Source organism: Crinia signifera, chromosome 7, assembly GCF_055691185.1.
Source record: "Crinia signifera chromosome 7, ASM5569118v1, whole genome shotgun sequence".
Lineage (NCBI taxonomy): Eukaryota > Metazoa > Chordata > Amphibia > Anura > Myobatrachidae > Crinia > Crinia signifera.
The window spans coordinates 54,608,447-54,627,508 of record NC_139223.1 but is presented as its reverse complement, the minus strand read 5'-3'; the positions used below and the strand labels follow the sequence as shown (position 1 = coordinate 54,627,508).

The 19,062-nt window shown below is 45.8% G+C and overlaps 1 protein-coding gene across 1 annotated transcript in view; it reads right to left on the bottom strand.

Annotated features, from left to right (window-relative positions):
• Nucleotides 1–19,062, bottom strand: part of BAIAP3 (BAI1 associated protein 3) — a 317,991-nt gene that overhangs the window by 23,535 nt on the left and 275,394 nt on the right. Inside the window, exons 23-30 of the mRNA XM_083153102.1 lie at nucleotides 18,730–18,873; nucleotides 15,933–16,028; nucleotides 14,281–14,496; nucleotides 12,146–12,214; nucleotides 10,035–10,114; nucleotides 7,277–7,385; nucleotides 2,872–2,943; nucleotides 1,193–1,276 (exon numbers count right to left, since the gene is read on the bottom strand). Coding sequence (XP_083009228.1) covers nucleotides 1,193–1,276; nucleotides 2,872–2,943; nucleotides 7,277–7,385; nucleotides 10,035–10,114; nucleotides 12,146–12,214; nucleotides 14,281–14,496; nucleotides 15,933–16,028; nucleotides 18,730–18,873 — 870 coding nt within the window. The remainder of the gene's footprint in view (nucleotides 1–1,192; nucleotides 1,277–2,871; nucleotides 2,944–7,276; nucleotides 7,386–10,034; nucleotides 10,115–12,145; nucleotides 12,215–14,280; nucleotides 14,497–15,932; nucleotides 16,029–18,729; nucleotides 18,874–19,062) is intronic.

The window sequence follows — 19,062 nt, the reverse complement described above, 5'->3', positions numbered from 1 at the left end:
CAAGGGATAATGGCTCACAACACACTGTAGCACAATTGTATACACATTATACCGCACGTAGTGCCCTTGATTTATATTAAGTCACACAGTAATGCCCCTTATACACATAATGTCCACAGCTGTTCATCTTCACTTTACATCACATATGCCGTGCCAGATGAAGAAGCCACTGGGACAGGCTTTTCTGTTGGAATTACTGTTCAGGACCGTGGTGGAGGTGGAACTCAGATCCCCCTACCATTAGAGGTGGTGGAACTCAGTTCCACCCAGTTCCCCCTCACTTTAACCCCTGATCCCGTGTTTCCAATTCCTAACTGGCATCTCCATATAAATGTATTAATGCTATCACAAACTCAACACATCCAAAACTGATCTAATCATCTTCCCATCTCCCTTTGCCATTATCCTTCCTTTATTCTCTATCATGTTACCAATATCATGTTCTCTCTTGCCTGACATGCCTGTGGCTTTGGTGTCCTTTATTACTCCATCCTCTCCTTTTCTACACAAAGCCAGTCTGTTTCAATCCTTTACCTCTCATAACTTGATACAGTATCCAGTTCTTATATATTCTCACATTATTGCAACTTCCTCCTATCTTGCATCTACCCATCATGCAGTATAAAGCTACTGGTGAGACTAATCTTCCCCTCTCACTGGTTTCCACAGACAGGAAGTCAGGGGTTCAAAGGAAAGTATACAATATATTGTACATGCAACTTCACCACAATCAGCCATTTGATAATAATACATTTGTTTTAGATATTTAAGAATGATAAAGACTTTCACTTTAGTGTATGGTGACCTTCATACTGGTTCGGACTGGTCATCTGGCCTGATGGCCTTACTGGTCTCTAAAACTGACTGCTATAGGTCTGATGTAAGAGTAAAGCAAAAACAAGCACGCAACTGTACTGGGGGGGGGGGATCATGTTGTGCTGCGTGTATGTGTATGTTGGGGAGGGGGGGATACAATAGAGTGTCACAACTCAAATCTAAATGGCAGCATAAATATAAATCTGCCTGTCATTTTTAAATGTAAAAGCAGCCAGTATTTGCACTGTGTGTAATTACTCCCCCTGCAGTGCAGTCTGTCCCAGTGTACAGTTACCCACTCTTTCTTACTTTATTCCCAGCTCAGAATGTGGCCCAATATGTGGTTGCTTGAATATGAGCTTTTTAACTTGGTTACCTGTTCTTTGATGTTATCCATGTAGTATTTTTCAATAAGTTCACTTGTAGAACACTTATTTAAACGTAATTCTTCTTCCAAAAACTGAAGAAAAAAAATGTAAGTAAAAAGTAAGCTCAATCATTTATCATTGTTTTACTATAACACGACATAAACAGCTAAACGCCTGTCTCTGCTTCTCTGTCTCGGGGCTGGATTCAGATACGGACGGTAAGCCGATGGGGGTCGCAGTTCAGCGATTTTTTTTGCCACAGTGCCTGTCGGATAGAGAGCATGCTGCGATTGGTTTAGAAGAGTGACACAGCTTGTGACAGTCAGGGAAGTAATGAGAGGTGTGTGGCTGCACTGGTCGTGACAGGCTGGAGGCAGTTGTATCTGCCCTCGGCTGCATACTGCCCCTCTTTGACTCGATTACTGTGTGGAAAAAGATGCTTTGTCTCCTCCCCAGTGCCGTGGGAACTGTGCTGCTGCATGGAGAGTCTGTAAGGTGCCACAAGCAGCAGTTAGAGGACTGATCAATGAACCTACCCGCCTGCCCCCTGGGTCATGTTATGAGAGCATGAGTGCCGTCTGGGGTCAGGTGAAGCACAGGCGCATTGGTGTCCTGTTACAGAAATGGCGGCTGTAATCCTGTACGCAGACAACATTACTGCAGGGTCTTATTTCCATTGGACATGGGCCATTGGTCATAAGGGTTAAGGACCCCCTACACCTATTGCCGCAATGCTCCGATCCCCTTTCAGCAGCCAGCGATGACCGGCGATACATAAGGGGATTGGGTAAATCAAGTATGTAAAAAATGCCCAATTCCCTGATCTCTATTGTAGGAGATTGATGGGACCCAACATTGGCATGTTCATACACCCACAGTGACGGAGCAAGGGTGGAGGCTATGATGCTGCATTCGGCAGCATGGCCCTCACTAGCGATGTCCAATGATTGAGCTGTGCGGCAGGAACATAGTGTGTGCACACTGGACGATTTGAACATGATGTCGTTCCGTCTTGTTGGAATTGGCAAAATCGGTGTATTTGCCTTTAAACTAATTGCTGTATTAAATCTAGTTATATCACTGGAATCGTGTCAGGAGATTGGGACTTAGAGGCACTACATGTAAGAGGCTTGCCCGGTATTTTATCTGTTGCATCAAAAAAAGCTCATCAATTGAGGCCTCTGTACACGAAAGAAAAGGTTGAAATTAGGGTACTTGTTTAGTTTCAAGGAGAGGTACATAGCCGCCCGCTACTTCCGGGTTCGGTGCTCGGCAAACTTTCTAAAATAAAGTCCATGCCAATGTGAAAAGTTCATACCCCCACTATCCACGTTGGCGTGGAGTTGATTTTAGATAGTGTGGCAAATGTGGCGAGCCACCGAGCCTGTAGCGTGGGCGAGCGAAGCGAGCCCCGCAAGGGGACACAGACGCTGCTGTGACTGAGACGCTACCGCCGTGAAACTAAACAAGTACCGAAATTAGTGTTAGAAACATAGAAGTTCTACCTTAAAGAATCTGATAATGATTTGAAGAAGTTCTAGTTGGAACACAGTCTGGTTAATAAGAACTGTTCTTCGCTATCATTTTTTTTTTGTAGGAGTGAGATTTAAGTTGCTTTTTTGGCAAGAAGTCTGTGCCGCTAAGCTCTGAATTCTGGGTTATAAAGACAGTAATTAAAGTCAATCACCCGGTAATCTCCGTTCCGCAAGGTGTCCAGTGGTAACCCTTGTCCTTCTGCATGGAAAAAATCTACCAGGGCCTGTCAGAAACAAAACACTCATTAGTAAGATATACTGCACAGTTCTGTCAGTTTCCCAACAAGTTCCAGACAGGTGCCTTAACCCTCTGCTTGCCAGATAGCTCAGTACGAAACAGAATGAACTTCAAAGCTTTATAATACATATAAAAACAATGTACTGTATCACATACTGGGTCCGAGTAATTTATGTTGAGAAGTATATGGACAGTACTGCACATATAATGTAAAATAGAGAATATGTATCCTCATGTCTGTTTCTGCCCTCTCCCCATATGTGCATCTGTCCACTCCCTATATGTACCTCTACCCTCCCGCCTCATGTCTGCTCTGCCCCCTCCCCATATGTGCATCTGCCCCCTCTCTTCGTGTACCTCTACCTTCCCAACTCATGTATGCTCTGCCCACTCCCGATTTGTGCATCTGCCCACTCCCTATATGTACCTTTACCCACCCGCCTCATGTATGCTTCTGCCTCTTCCCCATATGTTCATCTGCCCACTCCCTATATGTACCTCTACCCTCCCGCCTCATGTCTGCTTCTGCCCCCTCCCCATATGTGCATCTGCCCACTCTCTATATGTACCTCTACCCATCCGCCTCATGTCTGCTCTGCCCCCTCCCCATATGTGCATCTGCCCACTCCCTATATGTACCTCTACCCTCCTGCCTCATGTCTGCTTCTGCCCCCTCCCCATATGTGGATCTGCCCACTCCCTATATGTACCTCTACCCTCCCGCCTCATGTCTGCTCTGCCCCCTCCCCATATGTGCATCTGCCCACTCCCTATATGTACCTCTACCCATCCGCCTCATGTCTGCTCTGCCCCCTCCCCATATGTGCATCTGCCCACTCCCTATATGTACCTCTACCCTCCTGTCTCATGTCTGCTCTGCCCCCTCCCCATATGTGCATCTGCCCAATCCCTATATGTACCTCTATCCTCCCTCCTCATGTCGGCTTATGCCCCCTCCCCATATGTGGATCTGCCCACTCCCTATATGTACCTCTACCCTCCCGCCTCATGTCTGCTCTGCCCCCTCCCCATATGTGCATCTGCCCACTCCCTATATGTACCTCTACCCACCCGCCTCATGTATGCTTCTGCCCCTTCCCCATATGCGCATCTGCCCACTCTCTATATGTACCTCTACCCACCCGCCTCATGTCTGCTCTGCCCCCTCCCCATATGTGTATATGCCCACTCCCTATATGTACCTCTACCCTCCTGCCTCATGTCTGCTTTGCCCCCTCCCCATATGTGCATCTGCCCACTCTCTATATGTACCTCTACCCTCCCGCCTCATGTATGCTTCTGCCCCTTCCCCATATGCGTATCTGCCCACTCTCTATATGTACCTCTACCCATCCGCCTCATGTATGCTTCTGCCCCTTCCCCATATGTGCATCTGCCCACTCTCTATATGTACCTCTACCCTCCTGCCTCATGTATGCTTCTCCCCATATGTGTATATGCCCAATCCCCTATATACATCTGTACCCTTCCTCCTCATGTCTGCTTCTGCCCCTCGCCATATTTGCATTTGCTCTGTCCCTATATGTACCTCTACCCTCCCGCCTCATGTCTGCTTCTTCACTCCTCCCCATATGTGCATCTTCCTACTCCCTTTATGTACCTCTTCCCTCCCGTCTCATGTATGCTTCTGCCCCTTCCCCATATGTATTTCTGCCAACTACCTTTATGTAGCTCTACCCCCTGCCTCATGTCTGCTTCTGCCCCCTCCCCATATGTGCATCTGCCCACTCCTTTTATATATATATATATATATATATCTCTACCCTACCTCCTGTCTATATCTCTACCCTCCAGCCTCATGTCTGCTTCTGCCCCCTCCCCATATGTGCATCTGCCCACTCCTTATATATATATATATATCTCTACCCTCCCTCCTCCTGTCTGCTTCTGCCCCCTTCCCATATGTGCATCTGCTTAAACCCTTATATGTACCTCTACCCTCCCGCCTCATGTCTGCTTCTTCCCCTAGCCATATGTGCATCTGCCCACTCCCTATGTGTACTTTTACCCTCCCGTCTCATGTCTGCTCTGCCCTCTCCCCATATGTGCATCTGCCCACTTTCTATATGTACCTTTACCCTCCGCCTCAAGTCAAGAGTGGGCAGATGCACATATGGGAAGGGGGCAGAAGCAGATACACATATGGGGAGGGGGCAGAAGCAGACATGAGCCAGGAGGGTAGAGGTTCATATAGGTATTGGGCAGATGCACATATGGGGAGGGGCAGAAGCAGACATTAAGCGGGAGGGTAGAGGTACATATAGGGACAGGGCAGATGCACATATGAGGAGGGGGCAGTAGCAGACATGAGGAGAGAGGGCAGAGGCAACTATTGAAGTGGGCAATGCACATATGGGGATGGGGCTGAAGCAGGCATGAGGAGGGAGGGTAGAGTTACATATAGGAAGTGGGCAGATGCACATATGGGGAAGGGGCAGAAGCTCACTCCTGCCAGCAATGGCTTTGGTGTCCTGCACATGCTCGGCAGCCAGTCTCCGCATGTGCAAACGGTCAATCTCTGGAAGCTGGTAAGGCTGCGCTGGGAACCTTATCACTATTGCCATCTATGTTATGGTGTAAATGATACAGTGACAAACAGGGGCAATCTGACTACTGAAAGAGGGACATAACCCCTTTAACAAGTGCTAAAAGAGTTACATCTCCTTGTTATATGGGGCCCTATTGTATGTATTTACATATAAAGACATAGTGGCAATCATCTAGTTCTCACCAAGTCCTAAAATGTTATTAATATATTGTTGTTATTATTTCATCATCATCAATATAATATTATGAGACAAGTAACCTATAACAAGTTTACTTTGTCTTCATTTCTTCAACAAAAATGAGAGAACATGAAGCAGCCATGCGCTACTGCTTCCATAGCAACAGAAGAGGCCACCTGAGACAGGTGCTGATAATGAACTGCCCGTCATCAGAGAATGTCACCACCAGAACCTTTGGCTGCGTGCACTTTAGCATTATGGGTAAAGTGAACATTATAATTATAAAGGACATTCAGTGGGTGAAAAACATCAATTTTTGCATGTTTGTCAGATCGGGCTCCGGTAGCATAGGCTCTGTGTCAGAAGGCAGCTGATGGAGGCACAAGCAGTATCAGCGTACCTTAACTGGGCAAAGAATCTTATTGTTAGTGAAATCAGTCAGCTGTGTCCCCAGCATTAGAAACATGACTGCTATGACGCAGCAAAAACACAGGTAATATGCCACACAGTCACATATTTACAGAGAGGCAGCAACTGAACGCAGAATTAACCTGTCTCTGGGAGCAGAAATGTTCCCGCTGTTTACTAAGCATCCTGGGAAATGTGGGTAAGTCAGAAATGTAGCTACAGCATTAATGCAGACGTTCACTCATCCCTATTGAAATATTGAAGATAGCTCTATGTGATTTCAATCATCCAGAGCATGTGCATCCAAGGGGAGGACCCATTATCTGCCCATCCCCATTATCTGGAGCCATACGGCTAATGGAAGGCCTACGAGCGGACATGATGGTGGCCCATTAGTGGGTCTAGAGGGAAAATTTGCTATGGTTGGAGTTCTGTTGAAGATGGGATGTTGCCTATAGCAACCATTAACATTGTACTTCTTATTTATTTAGCACCTTCTCGAAGATAATAGATAGAAACTGATCGGTTGCTATTGGCAACATCCCATCTTCAACTCCCATCTCAGTAAACTTACGCCTAAGTTCCTACTCAGGACGTGTTGTATGCTTACACCACCACCAATGCATTTTCAGCCACCTGGCTCAGGCTCAAGTGACAGCCCATTGCCTTTTGGGGTGCCTTTATAGTATAATGGGTACTTCCTCATCTTTGCGGCCACCGCTTACACTATGGAACTTATGTACTGTACAGCGAGCAGTATCAGGCCAGGAATCTTTGTGCACCACCAGCCTGGGTCCACGCCGCCACCCTGGGTCCACACCACCATCTATTACCTTTAGTAAAGTTGTGGTGAGCGTAACGAGCCATCGAGCCCAAAGCATGGTGAGTGAAGCTAGCCCGCGAGGGGACAATGGTGCTGCTTACGTAGTGGTTAAGCAGCGGCTAACGTATCTGGAGTAGCGGTGGCCGCAAAGACGAGGAAGTACTGTATAATGTATAAGGGCACCTACATCCCGATCCTATCCAAAAGGAAGGTAGAGAAGCTTTTCATGAATAGTGTAGTACAGTTCACAGATGTGCAATGACATGTTGTATAATTGCTAGGCAGGAATAGATCTGCCTGTAGTATTATATTTAACAATGTGTATTGTGGACTTTTTTTACCTCAAGTGTATAATAAAATCGCCCGTAGAACTCTACAGACACTCCTCTGTTGGACTCCACAGCATCTATAATGAATTTCAACAGGAGCCACCAGAGAGCTTCAAGGACCCTATAAAAAGAACAATGACAATATGTTTATGCAGTTACAGTCAGTGCAATGCCACGTGCTCAGGGTTATTGGAATAGAGCTCTTTACTACTGTTAAACAAACCATCAAAAAAAACAGTAAAGCCCGGAACAACTGTATCAGTTCATTTCAAAGATGATTAATAGTCCCTTTCATGGTAGGACTTGAGGTTGACAATCTATGAATAAGCTTTGCAATGTGGGTCAATATCCCATTCAGCAAAGCTGGTGTATCTGACGGAGAGCTAAGCTGACAATTGTAAAGCATTGCGGAGTCTGCTGACACTTTATAAAGAGATGTTAATAGCACACAAATTAGCAGAGGCAAATTAGCAGAGGCTCTCCAAAACCCAGTGGCACTAGTTATAATAGAGAAAATACCTGTTTAGTGTATAAGTGTCAGTAATAGGAAGACCAATACCGCTATATACTGCTCAAAATAAATGATATGACATACGGTATCCTTTACATTGAATAGCATGCCCTAGAAGACTGATTAGCAAACTTTGGCACAAGTGCAATATAGGTGACACTCAATCATATTTAGGACCTTATTCTGGTTGACTCGCAAGGTTGCAAATTTTGCAGCCTTGCAAGTCCCCCAGATGCCTCTGTGGTGTCTCAGATCTCCAAGCGCCCTGTGTGGGAAGCGGATGGGTAGCTGACATTCGCTGACATCAGCTGCCCCCCCTCCGCACCCACGTCACCGGCCATTACCATGGGAATGGCTAGCATTTTCATGGGAACGCCCATGAAATGCTGGCCATTCCCAGGGGCCTTGCCATGCTGCCTCACATGCGGTTCACCATGCCTGCTCGCACCAAGCATCTGCACATGCGCATAATTGCACATGCGCAGACGCTAAGAATCGGTCCCCCGTGTGAACGCGTGTGGGACTGATTAAATCAGAAAAACCTCCTCAGATTGGCAGGGTCAGATTCACGTCCTTTCCTCACAATAGCGACTTATTTGAAACACTTAGTTCTGGAGAACCCAAGCGTGGCCAGTATACCCAGTAAAACCTGGGCTGGTACAGGTAACACCGGTGCGGCAACCCTGTCCCGAAGGCGCGTGTAGGAAAAGTAGGTGTGACCTATCACAATCAGATGTGGTGTTACAAACATCTTCAAAACAGTGGGTATGACGTAGCTGGGAAGGGACATGACTACGCATCGCTCCAAGAGGTATGCTCAGCATCCTTGGGTGCCACCGGAGACTGGGCTGTATGTAATGCTGGGTCTTCCTCTACGATAGGAGCCGGGTACTGCAGGAGAATATCACACTGCAGCACCTGGCTCCTATTACTGCAGAGGAGTCGGCATTTCAGTGTCACCCCCTCCGAGAGGAACACCCGTATGCGGGTGACCCATCTACAGTGACTCCTGCTCACACTCAATGATCCATACTCTGAGCAGTATTTTGCTGAAGGCGTCTTGCTAGTGGAAGAACAGTACAAAGCTCTTGTGTCCAGGCTACAATGATTAATGTGACATAAATAAAATAAGTGACAGAAAAAGCCAATACATTTTAGGTACAGTGTAATTGCTGACTATGTTTTCTGTTCGCAAGCATTGCTCCAGTGCAGGGTGTACCCCATACTTGCCTACTTTTGAAAACTAGTTTGAGGGAGATTATAGTTGGTCGTAGAATTTTGCACAACGCCCCATTGAGGGGGCGTGTCATGCTCTACCCAAAGGTTGTGTCTAGTTCCATATATGGAGAGATTGTGAACAGAGATTGTGAACGTTGCTCCTAGAAGCGTGTGTGTGCACTGCTACATCTGAGAGGAATCTTTTACAATTACTTATATCCAGGGCTATTTTTCTGCAGGCTCCAGCAGGAACTTTGGCCCTTATTCTAGTTCACTCTTTCTGACAAAATATTTCTTAGATGGACAATACCATGTGCACTGCAGGTGAGGCAGATGTTACTTGTGCAGAGATAATTAGATTTGGGTGGGGTTTTACACCTGCCTCACCTGCAGTGCCCATGGTTTTGTCCATCTAAGAAATATTTTGTCAGAAAGAGTGAACTAGAATAAGGGCCTCAGTTCCTGCTGGAGCCTGCAGAAAAATAGCCCTGCTTATATCCAAATGTAGATGAGCCCAAAGCAGTTAGTAAGAGATACTATACTTAGTAAACTGCTGGGAAATGGTGCTGATGATTCAATGTAAATGTATCTGTCTCTCATTCCTTTTTCCCCAAAAATTTAACAGTGTACTGTGGGCTAGGTGAAATGAGGGAGATTGCTAGACTAATGAGGGAGAGAGGGAGATTGCTGCTATGTCAGGGAGTCTCCTGCAGAATGCAGGAGGGGCGGTAACTATGATGTAACAGTGTGATGTGGGCTAGGTAAAATGAGGGAGATTGCTAGACTAATGAGGGAGAGAGGGAGATTGCTGCTATGTCAGGTAGTCTCCTACAGAATGCATGAGGGGAGGTAACTATGATGTAACAAAGTAATGTGGGCTAGGTGAAATGAGGGAGATTGCTAGACTAATGAGGGAGAGAGGGAGATTACTGCTATTGCAGGGAGTCTCCTGCAGAATGCAGGAGGGTAGGCAACTATGGTGTACCCTCACCCCGTCCTTTACCTGTGTATTCATCTGATGAATGAGGCAGTCTTTCCTACCTGTATAGGTTTTCTTTCACCAAGGTTTCACTTAGTATAATTAATTTGTCATCAAGATATTTCATTAGGGGAGACACAGCCTAAAACAGATTACAGACCATACGTCAGTGATTAAAATGACAGATAAATTACCGATGTTTGAATGAATGAATGAGCTGTAAGTCCAAAATAATTATGATTATCGTTATAATTATCCTCATATTTGTGAGTTCTTCGTAAACATGATAGCAATCACTGACAGCATACTAAAATACACCACCACGCTTGGCAAACCTAAAGCCGACGCATGAGAAATGACACTTTCATTAGTTAGGTTCCAGCTCGGAACCTATGGGCTGAATATAATTAACCGTAAATTGTGTAGTGGGAATGCCACATTACACTGGGTATTTTCATCAAGCACACTCCTGATAATGGCCTAGCAAGGTGTGAGCTTTGCCATCACAAGTCATCTGTGCAGGGAGCGATCTACAGTATGTCAGGTATATAAAAGGGTGGGGGGTAACATCTTAACGCTCAACAAATAGGATGGCAGGGCGGTGTAGAAGGACAATATCTTGCTGTAAGCAAAGTCCTGGCAGCATTAACATGGCATCAAATGGATGATATTTGTATATTTTATAGATACTGGAGAAAGATTTGCCAGCAAGTGTATTTGAACAAATAAAATTGTCTAGATCAGTGTTTCTCAACTTCGTCCTCAAGGAAAAGAGGTGACCTTGCCCATAGCAACCAATCAGATTATTTCTATAATTTCTCTATTGTATCCTAGAAAATGATAGACAGAGTCTGATAAGTTACTATGGGCAACATCAACTCTTTTAATTTTTAGAAGCTTAAATAAATTGACAACAGAGCGTCCCCTTATTCATATTACAGCACAAAGTAGTAGCTCTTTATACACATTATGCCTGTCCCAGTCCTGCCCGCTGTCAAGGTGAGCCGGCTTTAGGCTTGGAATGCATGCCCTTAGGGATTTGGGCTGGCCCCATTCATCAAATTCTGTCTATCATATATTGCATCATAGAAAATGAAAGATAGAATATGATTGGTTGCTATGGGTAACATCACCGCTTTAGAAGCTTTAGTAAATTTACCCCTAAAAGTCCAGGTTTTAGTGACATCCCTGCTTGTTCAAAGATGAATAAAGCAAAATAACGGAGGCACTAATTTAGTCATCTGTGCCTTAGGTATAGCTAGCCTTAAAACCTGCACTGTAAGGACGGGATTGGTTTGAAATCCCGGCGATCGGAATCCCGGCGGTCAAAATCCTGACGCCGGAATCCCAATGGCCGAAATCCCGACGGCCGAAATCCCGACGGCCGAAATCCCAACAAGGGGGGGACATGGATCAACCCCCCCCCCCCCCCCCTTGCAGAGGTGCCTCGCTGCACTTGACTCACTAATTTATTCTCCCTCTATGGGTGTTGTGGACACCCAGAGAGGGACAAAGTGCTGGGATTTCAGCGGTCGGGATTCCGACCGCCGGGATTTCAACTGCATCCCATTAGGACCATAGTTGGGAGGTGCAAACTAAAAGTCATGTTACCTCCCATTGAAATCTGCATTGACGCAGGATTCTAATTATTAATTTAAACTGAATACCTAATAATAGTTTAAATTTATGGAGATATTCAATCTCGAAGCCGACTGTCGGGACATTCCTGACAGTTGGATTCATGGCCATTTTCGACCCATTATGACTGTAACTCAACAGTTCTGACTGTCGAGTGATGGAACGGCCACGTTTTGTCGGAAACTGCTGCTAAATAGTCGGAATCGGGCGAGAATTCAACAATTAGGCGTCTGTTTCCGACAATTCAAATTCTACTTTAAAAAAAGCCGTATCTGCAAGCCTTCAATGCTGTCGGAAACAGCAGCATTGGATAGGCAAATGCCGGCAGAAATAGCAGCACAGATTGAATAACCATTGGATTCACCAGCTGCTGTTCCCAAATGGCATCTGGGAAGCATAAGGCCGCACAAGTCTCTTGGGACTTCAAGCAGTTCTACATCCTTAAAATACAAACCAACGTCATTGCTAAAACCCATGTTCTCTAGTAAAATGTGCCATGTTAGATAGTACAGATCTATATGGTTTGAATACGCACCTCATCATTCTGAATAGAGTCTGGAGACAAGCTTATATGTTGTATATATTTCTTAATATCACCGATCATCTGCAGAGACGGGAACACATTTATGTATAGATTATACATGCAATATATGCTGATAAAAACAGACCAAGGCCCTTATTCTGGTCGGTGCGGATATATCCGCGTGCGTTCGGCCCGCCGATATTTTGTGTCTGCGCATGTGCAGAGGCGTCTCTGCGCATGTGCGAGCGGGGCGTACGGCCAAATCCCGCATGAAATGTGAACACTCCGAACAGGGGGTGGAGAGGGGCGTGAAGGGATATTTGGGCTCATTACCATATGCATACGCCCCGCGTTTCATGGGCGTTCCCATGCAAACGCTGGGCGTACGTATGGTAATGCGGCCGTGACGCACGTGTAGGGGGAGGACATATGACATCGCCGGATGTCAGCTGCCCGCCCAGATCCCTGCTTTTGCACGGAAAAATGTCTGTGTGGTCTGAGGTTGCGGGAGCTGGTGGAGCACTCGGTCCTGCATTCGATGGTCTGCGACCATCGAATGATGGGGGAGGTTCTCTTAGATGGAGGAGGCGTATTCCGTGAAAAATACACGTGCGGTCCGTTCGGCCAGCTTCTTACCGCGTACGGACGGAGTTGGCGATCCGTATGGTTTCGCACGCACGGTCCTGGCCGCATAATCGGATCCGGCCGCACCGATCAGAATAAGGGCCCAAGTCCTAATGATCACAGTAAACTAATCTTTGTTCCTTGAATAATTACTGTATATTACAACTAGTTAGAAAGCCCGTCAATGAGAGCGTCTGCGATGTATGTACTTTCACTTGAGCTGTGACAGTTTTTAGCCCACAAAATCTCCACCCCACTCCTACCTCCAATATGTGTCTTCACAGCTCCCTCTCTCCATATCCAGCAAGTTTAAAACAGATCAGTGTCCCTGCACAAATTGCTTTCATTTTCTGTTATGACATCTTTTAGAACACAAAGGAGTAATTTAGTCCATTGAGTGGCCTCTGTTAGTCAGTGGCCGCACTTCACCACATAGAGGTGAGGAGTAGTTAGACTTTTATACTAAAATAACAATTTGTTTCAAATTCGGTTATTTGAATTCCTAATGCAATTATCTGCTGGGAAAGAATTATATGAACCCACCACAAATCTTTAACATTTCCATAATTTATGTACATTGTACCATGGCCGTAACTACAGTGGTGTGTGGCCAGTGCTGCTGCACAGAGCGCAGATGCACTGGGGAAAATGCTACTACTGTGTGGTGTAAAAACAAGAGAGACACTACTATTGTGGCATAATGTGCAAGGGACACTACTACTGTGAGGTATAATGTGCAATTGCCAATACAACTGTGTATGGTAACATGTAAGGGGCACTACTACTGTGCAGCGTAACATGTATAAGGGCCTTATTCTGGTCGGTGCGGCCGAATCCGAATATGCGGCCAGGACCGTGCGTGCGAAACCCCGCCTTCCATACGGATTGCCAACTCCGTCCGTACGCGGTAAGAAGCTGGCTGAACGGACCGCACGTGTATTTTTCACGGAATACGCCTCCTCCAGCTCAGGGAACCTCCCCCATCATTCGATGGTCGCAGACCATCGAATGCAGAACCGAGTGCTCCACCAGCTCCCGCAACCTCAGACCACACGGACATTTTTCCGTGCAAAATCAGGGATCTGGGCGGGCAGCTGACATCCGGCGATGTCATATGTCCGCCCCCTACACGTGCGTCACGATTTCATTACCATACGTACGCCCAGCGTTTGCATGGGAACGCCCATGAAACGCGGGGCGTATGCATATGGTAATGAGCCCAAACAGCCCTTCACGCCCCTCTCCACCCCCTGTTCACATTTCATGCAGGATTTGGCCGTACGCCCCGCTCGCACATGCGCAGAGACGCCTCTGCACATGCGCAGACACAAAACATCGGCGTCACAAACGCACGCGGATATTACCGCACCAACCAGAATAAGGGCCTAAGTTACATTACTACTGTGTGGTGTAACTTGAATTGGAGGTACAGAAAGATCAATTATTGTATATGAACACATTGGACTATTTGTGTAAAATATATATATATATTTTTTTTTTTTAACAGGTAATGAATGGAATACCTTTTCTGTTAGATGTGAGATCATGTTCTTTGCCTCTCTCTGCATGTCAATATCAATGTTTTGAAGCTGGGTATTCAATGCCTTCTGCACCTGCTGTTTCCCATCTGTGCCACACGACTGTTCCACCGCTGTCTCCAGAGACTTCCAGTCTAGATCTCTGAGGACGTTGCCCATGAACTTCCGCACATGTTCGATGTTATTTAGGATTATACAGAGCTGTTCATTCAAATTCAGTAAAGGCAGAGACATGAAAGCAATGAATGAAGGGACGCATGTAAAACGTCAAGGGGTGGCATAGCAAGGCTCTCCAGCTGTTATCCTATTACATCTGCCATATGCTTTGCTTTGCATACACAACAAAGGGTGCACAGATGTATGCGTCAAACGACGGTTATCTAACATTCTAATGGAGACAAGTAGAGGTGTTACCCCCAACAGCAACGGAACAGAATGGGTTAAATGGGAACTAGAAACTCTCCGGTTGTTTTAGCAGGTTTGATAAATCTCCCCACTGTTATCTTTATGGCAAACTAGTGCATCTGCCTTAATGAATGCACACAATGTTGTCAGCCATTATTTAGGACACTGCAGTCTGTGAAGTCACTAGGAAATAGCAAATCAAAAGGTAGCAGAGACACCACTCAGAAGCGTAACGCTGGGAGGCAATGGAGTCATCTGCCTCCAGGCTCCTGCTCCCAAGGGGGCACCTCTCCTCCCATGTGAGTTTAAATCATTCCATTGAAAGCTTATACATATAGCTTCTGTAGCTGGCTTTCCCTCCTAGCAGGACCATAGAGGTCACACTCTATTTATTTTAAACATAATATACATAACATACCCGCATACATGTACATACATACTTACATGCCTACATATCTTTATATAAGGTGCTGTGTGTGTGTGTGTGTGTGGGGGGGGGGGGGGGGCACCAATTATTATCTGTTCTCTGGGCAACTGGGACGAACTTATGCCACTGACACCTCTATGGTGCAAAATGCAATGCTCATGAACTTAAGGAGAGTGCAGGCTTGAGACACACGGAGTCCATTCCAGTCTCTGCAATGTGCTGCAGGGAGGAGGAGTGGAATCTGTATCAAGCGGAGAAGCAGATCAGTGAAGAAATTGTCCATAGTAACCAATCAGCTTCTAGATAGCATTTATCAAGTACATTCTATAAATTGATAGGTAGAAGCTGATTGGTTGCTCCATTATTGATGCATCTCCCCCAAATGGCATTGCTGGGGCACAACTTTCATATGGTGGTCTGATAGTTTGCCTAGAAACCATTGATGGAATCTGGCAATTAGACACCAGCATTTCTCGCTATCCTACAGAGCTAGGCTTTCCTCGCTATACACCAGAGAGGGGATATCATTGCCCACTAGCCATTACATTAACCTCAGCTGTGACACTTCATTTATTGTGCTTTAGGCTGGATCATTATTATAGTAAGCATGTGATTCCTGTTTTAGTAGCCAATGCTGGACAACATCTGTCTATGGCCACCGGGGGTCAAGATGTAGGTTAACAATAAAGTAAAATGTATAAAGGTAAATGGAGTGTGGTTTATATTAAGTATGGCCCGTAAACACTAAAAATATACATGTGACATTTTAATTGACATCTGCATTCACCGCCATGTAACATCTTACCTGCTCCGTAACAACAGCTTGTCCAGCCGTCTGGTGGCTTTTGTCAACTTTACGTTTAATTACTTCTGAATAGTATATTGCAGATTTGCATATATCCTGAAACATCAAAAAGGCAAGAAAAACACACACACACATATAAGTCCACAGAACAGAACTAAACAATAATTTGGTGTGAATAAACTGTAAATAAAATATTGGTTCTTCTGTGATGGCTCGCTGGGTGATAACAGCTTATACTGTAATTCTATTGGGTGCCGGACAGTTTCCAGACAGTCATTACCCCGATGTCGGGATCCCGACAGTCAAAACCCTGACACTCGGGGTCCCGACGGCCACTGGCTATTCTCTCTCGTGGGGGTCCAAGACCCCCATAGAGGGAGAATAGGTGGCGAGCGTGGCAAGTGCAGCATCGTGGCAATTGCAGCGAGCCCGCAAGGGGTTTTGTTGCGCTTGCCCTGCTGTCTGAGTCCGGCCATTTGGGATCCCGACGTCGGGCTAATGACTGTCGGGATCCCGACTGTCGGAACCATATACCACACCCATTCTATTTCACTGGCCTTGTACAGAATGTTGCTGTCCCAACTGAGCAGGAGCTGGGCAGGAAAACGCTGGATGTCCGTATGCGAACGCAGGCATGAACCTGCCTGCCGGGGGCGGCCGGCTGACATCACAGGACGTCAGCTGCCCGCCCAGTTCTCAGACTAGGACAACGCAAGTCTAAGCCAGCCAAGACTGTTTTGGGCCTGCACGCTCCCCTGCCAATGGATGTAAATGCAAAACATCCATTTGCAGTGCGGCGGGCATATTTCCTAGGTGGCAGGGATATTCACGGGGCGGCGGGAGGTGGGCATTCGCACGCACAGCAGGCGGTGGTACATGGCTCGCTAAGCAGAAAAATACCGCGGCTTAGTGAGTCAACCAGAACCAGGCCCCATATCTGTAATATATAGATATATTACAGACCTGTACTATATAGTCCAAATCAAACGCATTTTGCTTGCTGTTCCATTAGATCGAATTGGGATCAAATCTCAAGCAAAATCGCACTACGTGATCACACCTTCAGAGCAAGAAGCATAAGATAAAATAGTACCTTATGTATAAGTGCAATAATAAACTCCCACTATGGTTACAGTAACTAATTGTAATAATGGATGAAGGATACTAAGTAGAGATCCAATCAACTAAAGGATGGTTGTAGCCAGAACTTGATCTCCCTAAATCATCCTACAGCTAGAGAAGATATATGGATTTTAAATCCTGATTTATTGTTTTAAACCATTCTGTACATGTAATAATGCAACTTTATATATAAAGCACTATGTTATATTACCCTCATTGCTCCTGTGTTTTGCATCTCCAATTTTAATGGGTAAATTACAATTTTTTTAAAAAATTAAAAATGTATTACATATGCCGATGCAGCGGCTGGGACTGATTCTAGTCGCATGCAAAGTTTTTCTGTAGCCTAATTTACTATTGTATCTATTCAACTAATGCGGGGGCTCTTGTGCCAGCAAGCAGAAACCCGTGCGGTCCATTGATGTTACGCTGACCTCTGCAGCTGCCATCGTTATAGTACTGTATCTGTATTTGCACCAGGCTAGGTAGAAGAGATCTGTCAGACACAAGCTTAGAAATATTGGTAAGTGCTGTTATCATGTAGCCTTACAGTAGACAATTATATGGCCCAGATTGGGTGCTGTTATCATGCAGTGTAGCACTTCCGGTATCAGAGAAGCCTTGACGAGGCCCGGAAGCTTATCATATCTTTTGCAAAATATATGTAACTAAGATCTCTGAATGACCCTCTATTATGTTGGTTTTTCAAATCTTATTACTAATGCCCTTTGGTGTGCTGGGGGTTAAATCCCCCTCCCTTGCAGCACCTGGGGGGCATTACTGGTTTGATTGAGCAGCTCTCACCACTCTTTGTACAAGCTTATGTCCAGACTCCTGGTGGGAGTGCCAGAGCATACTGGGCAGGACTCAGGAAACATGGCACCCACCATGTTCTGGAGACATAGGGCCCTATTCTAGTTCACTCTTAGAGGCAAATTCCTTCTCAAATGGACAAAACCATGTGCACTGCAGGTGGGGCAGATATAACATGTGCAGAGAGAGTAAGATTTGGGTGGGGTTTTTCTTCAAAGTGAGATCTATATTGCAGTCTAAAAATAAAGCAGGCAGTATTTTCCCTGCACAGAAACAAAATAGCTCACCCAAATCTAATTCTATCTGCACTTGTTCAATCTGCCCCCCTGCAGTGCACATGGTTTTGTCCATCTGGGAAGGAATTTGCCTCTAAGAGTGAACTAGAATAAGGCCCATAATTACTAGTGCGCATGGGAGTAGGGCATATTTGCTGGTACTTTTTGCTGCCATTGCAGCTCCGGAATGGGTCTCCAGATTGTTAAAACATGTTGGCAGTGGACCCAGGGGTCCATGTGCACCGCACAAATTGCACCCATTATAGAAATGTCTATGCAGTGTTCAAATAGCATCCAGTGGCTGTAGGGTAGCCAATTTCCTACTGGATGAAGCTGGCCCATGGCACCCCAGTTGGACACAAATTATTAAAACTCACCAAAAGATAATCTGCAACTAGTACTAAATATGCAGGCCCTTCCCCATTGTGGGTGCATGAAGTCACCCCAAGGGGACGGAGCCACCAATATCAGAAATACAGCACTGCTTGGAATGTCATTTTATGAGTAGATGTGTAGACTTAGATCAATGCGCATCATATGCCACAAGCTCTATTTCCTTACATATATACTTTGGTTCTTCAACTTACATCCGAAAGCTGGGTTAGGAACCCAAAGGCCTCCGAGGAGTCCGGCCATGCGAGCTGTATCCAGAACTCTTTGATCTGTGAGAAGCAGTTAGTGACATCCACCGCCGAGCTGCTGTGCTTAGAGAGAGAGTCCACATACTCCAGCTGTGCGAACAAGAGGGAATACGGAATCACTGGGAAATAATGATGTCCGCGAGTTATGCAAACTGCGCGATGTACATGAGACAAGACTGAGACAAGCACAGCACATATAGTCAGCGCATCAAACAACTGCAGAGAGCTTATAAGTCAGACCAAGGGCATAACTACCATAGGTGCAGCTGCTATGGGGCC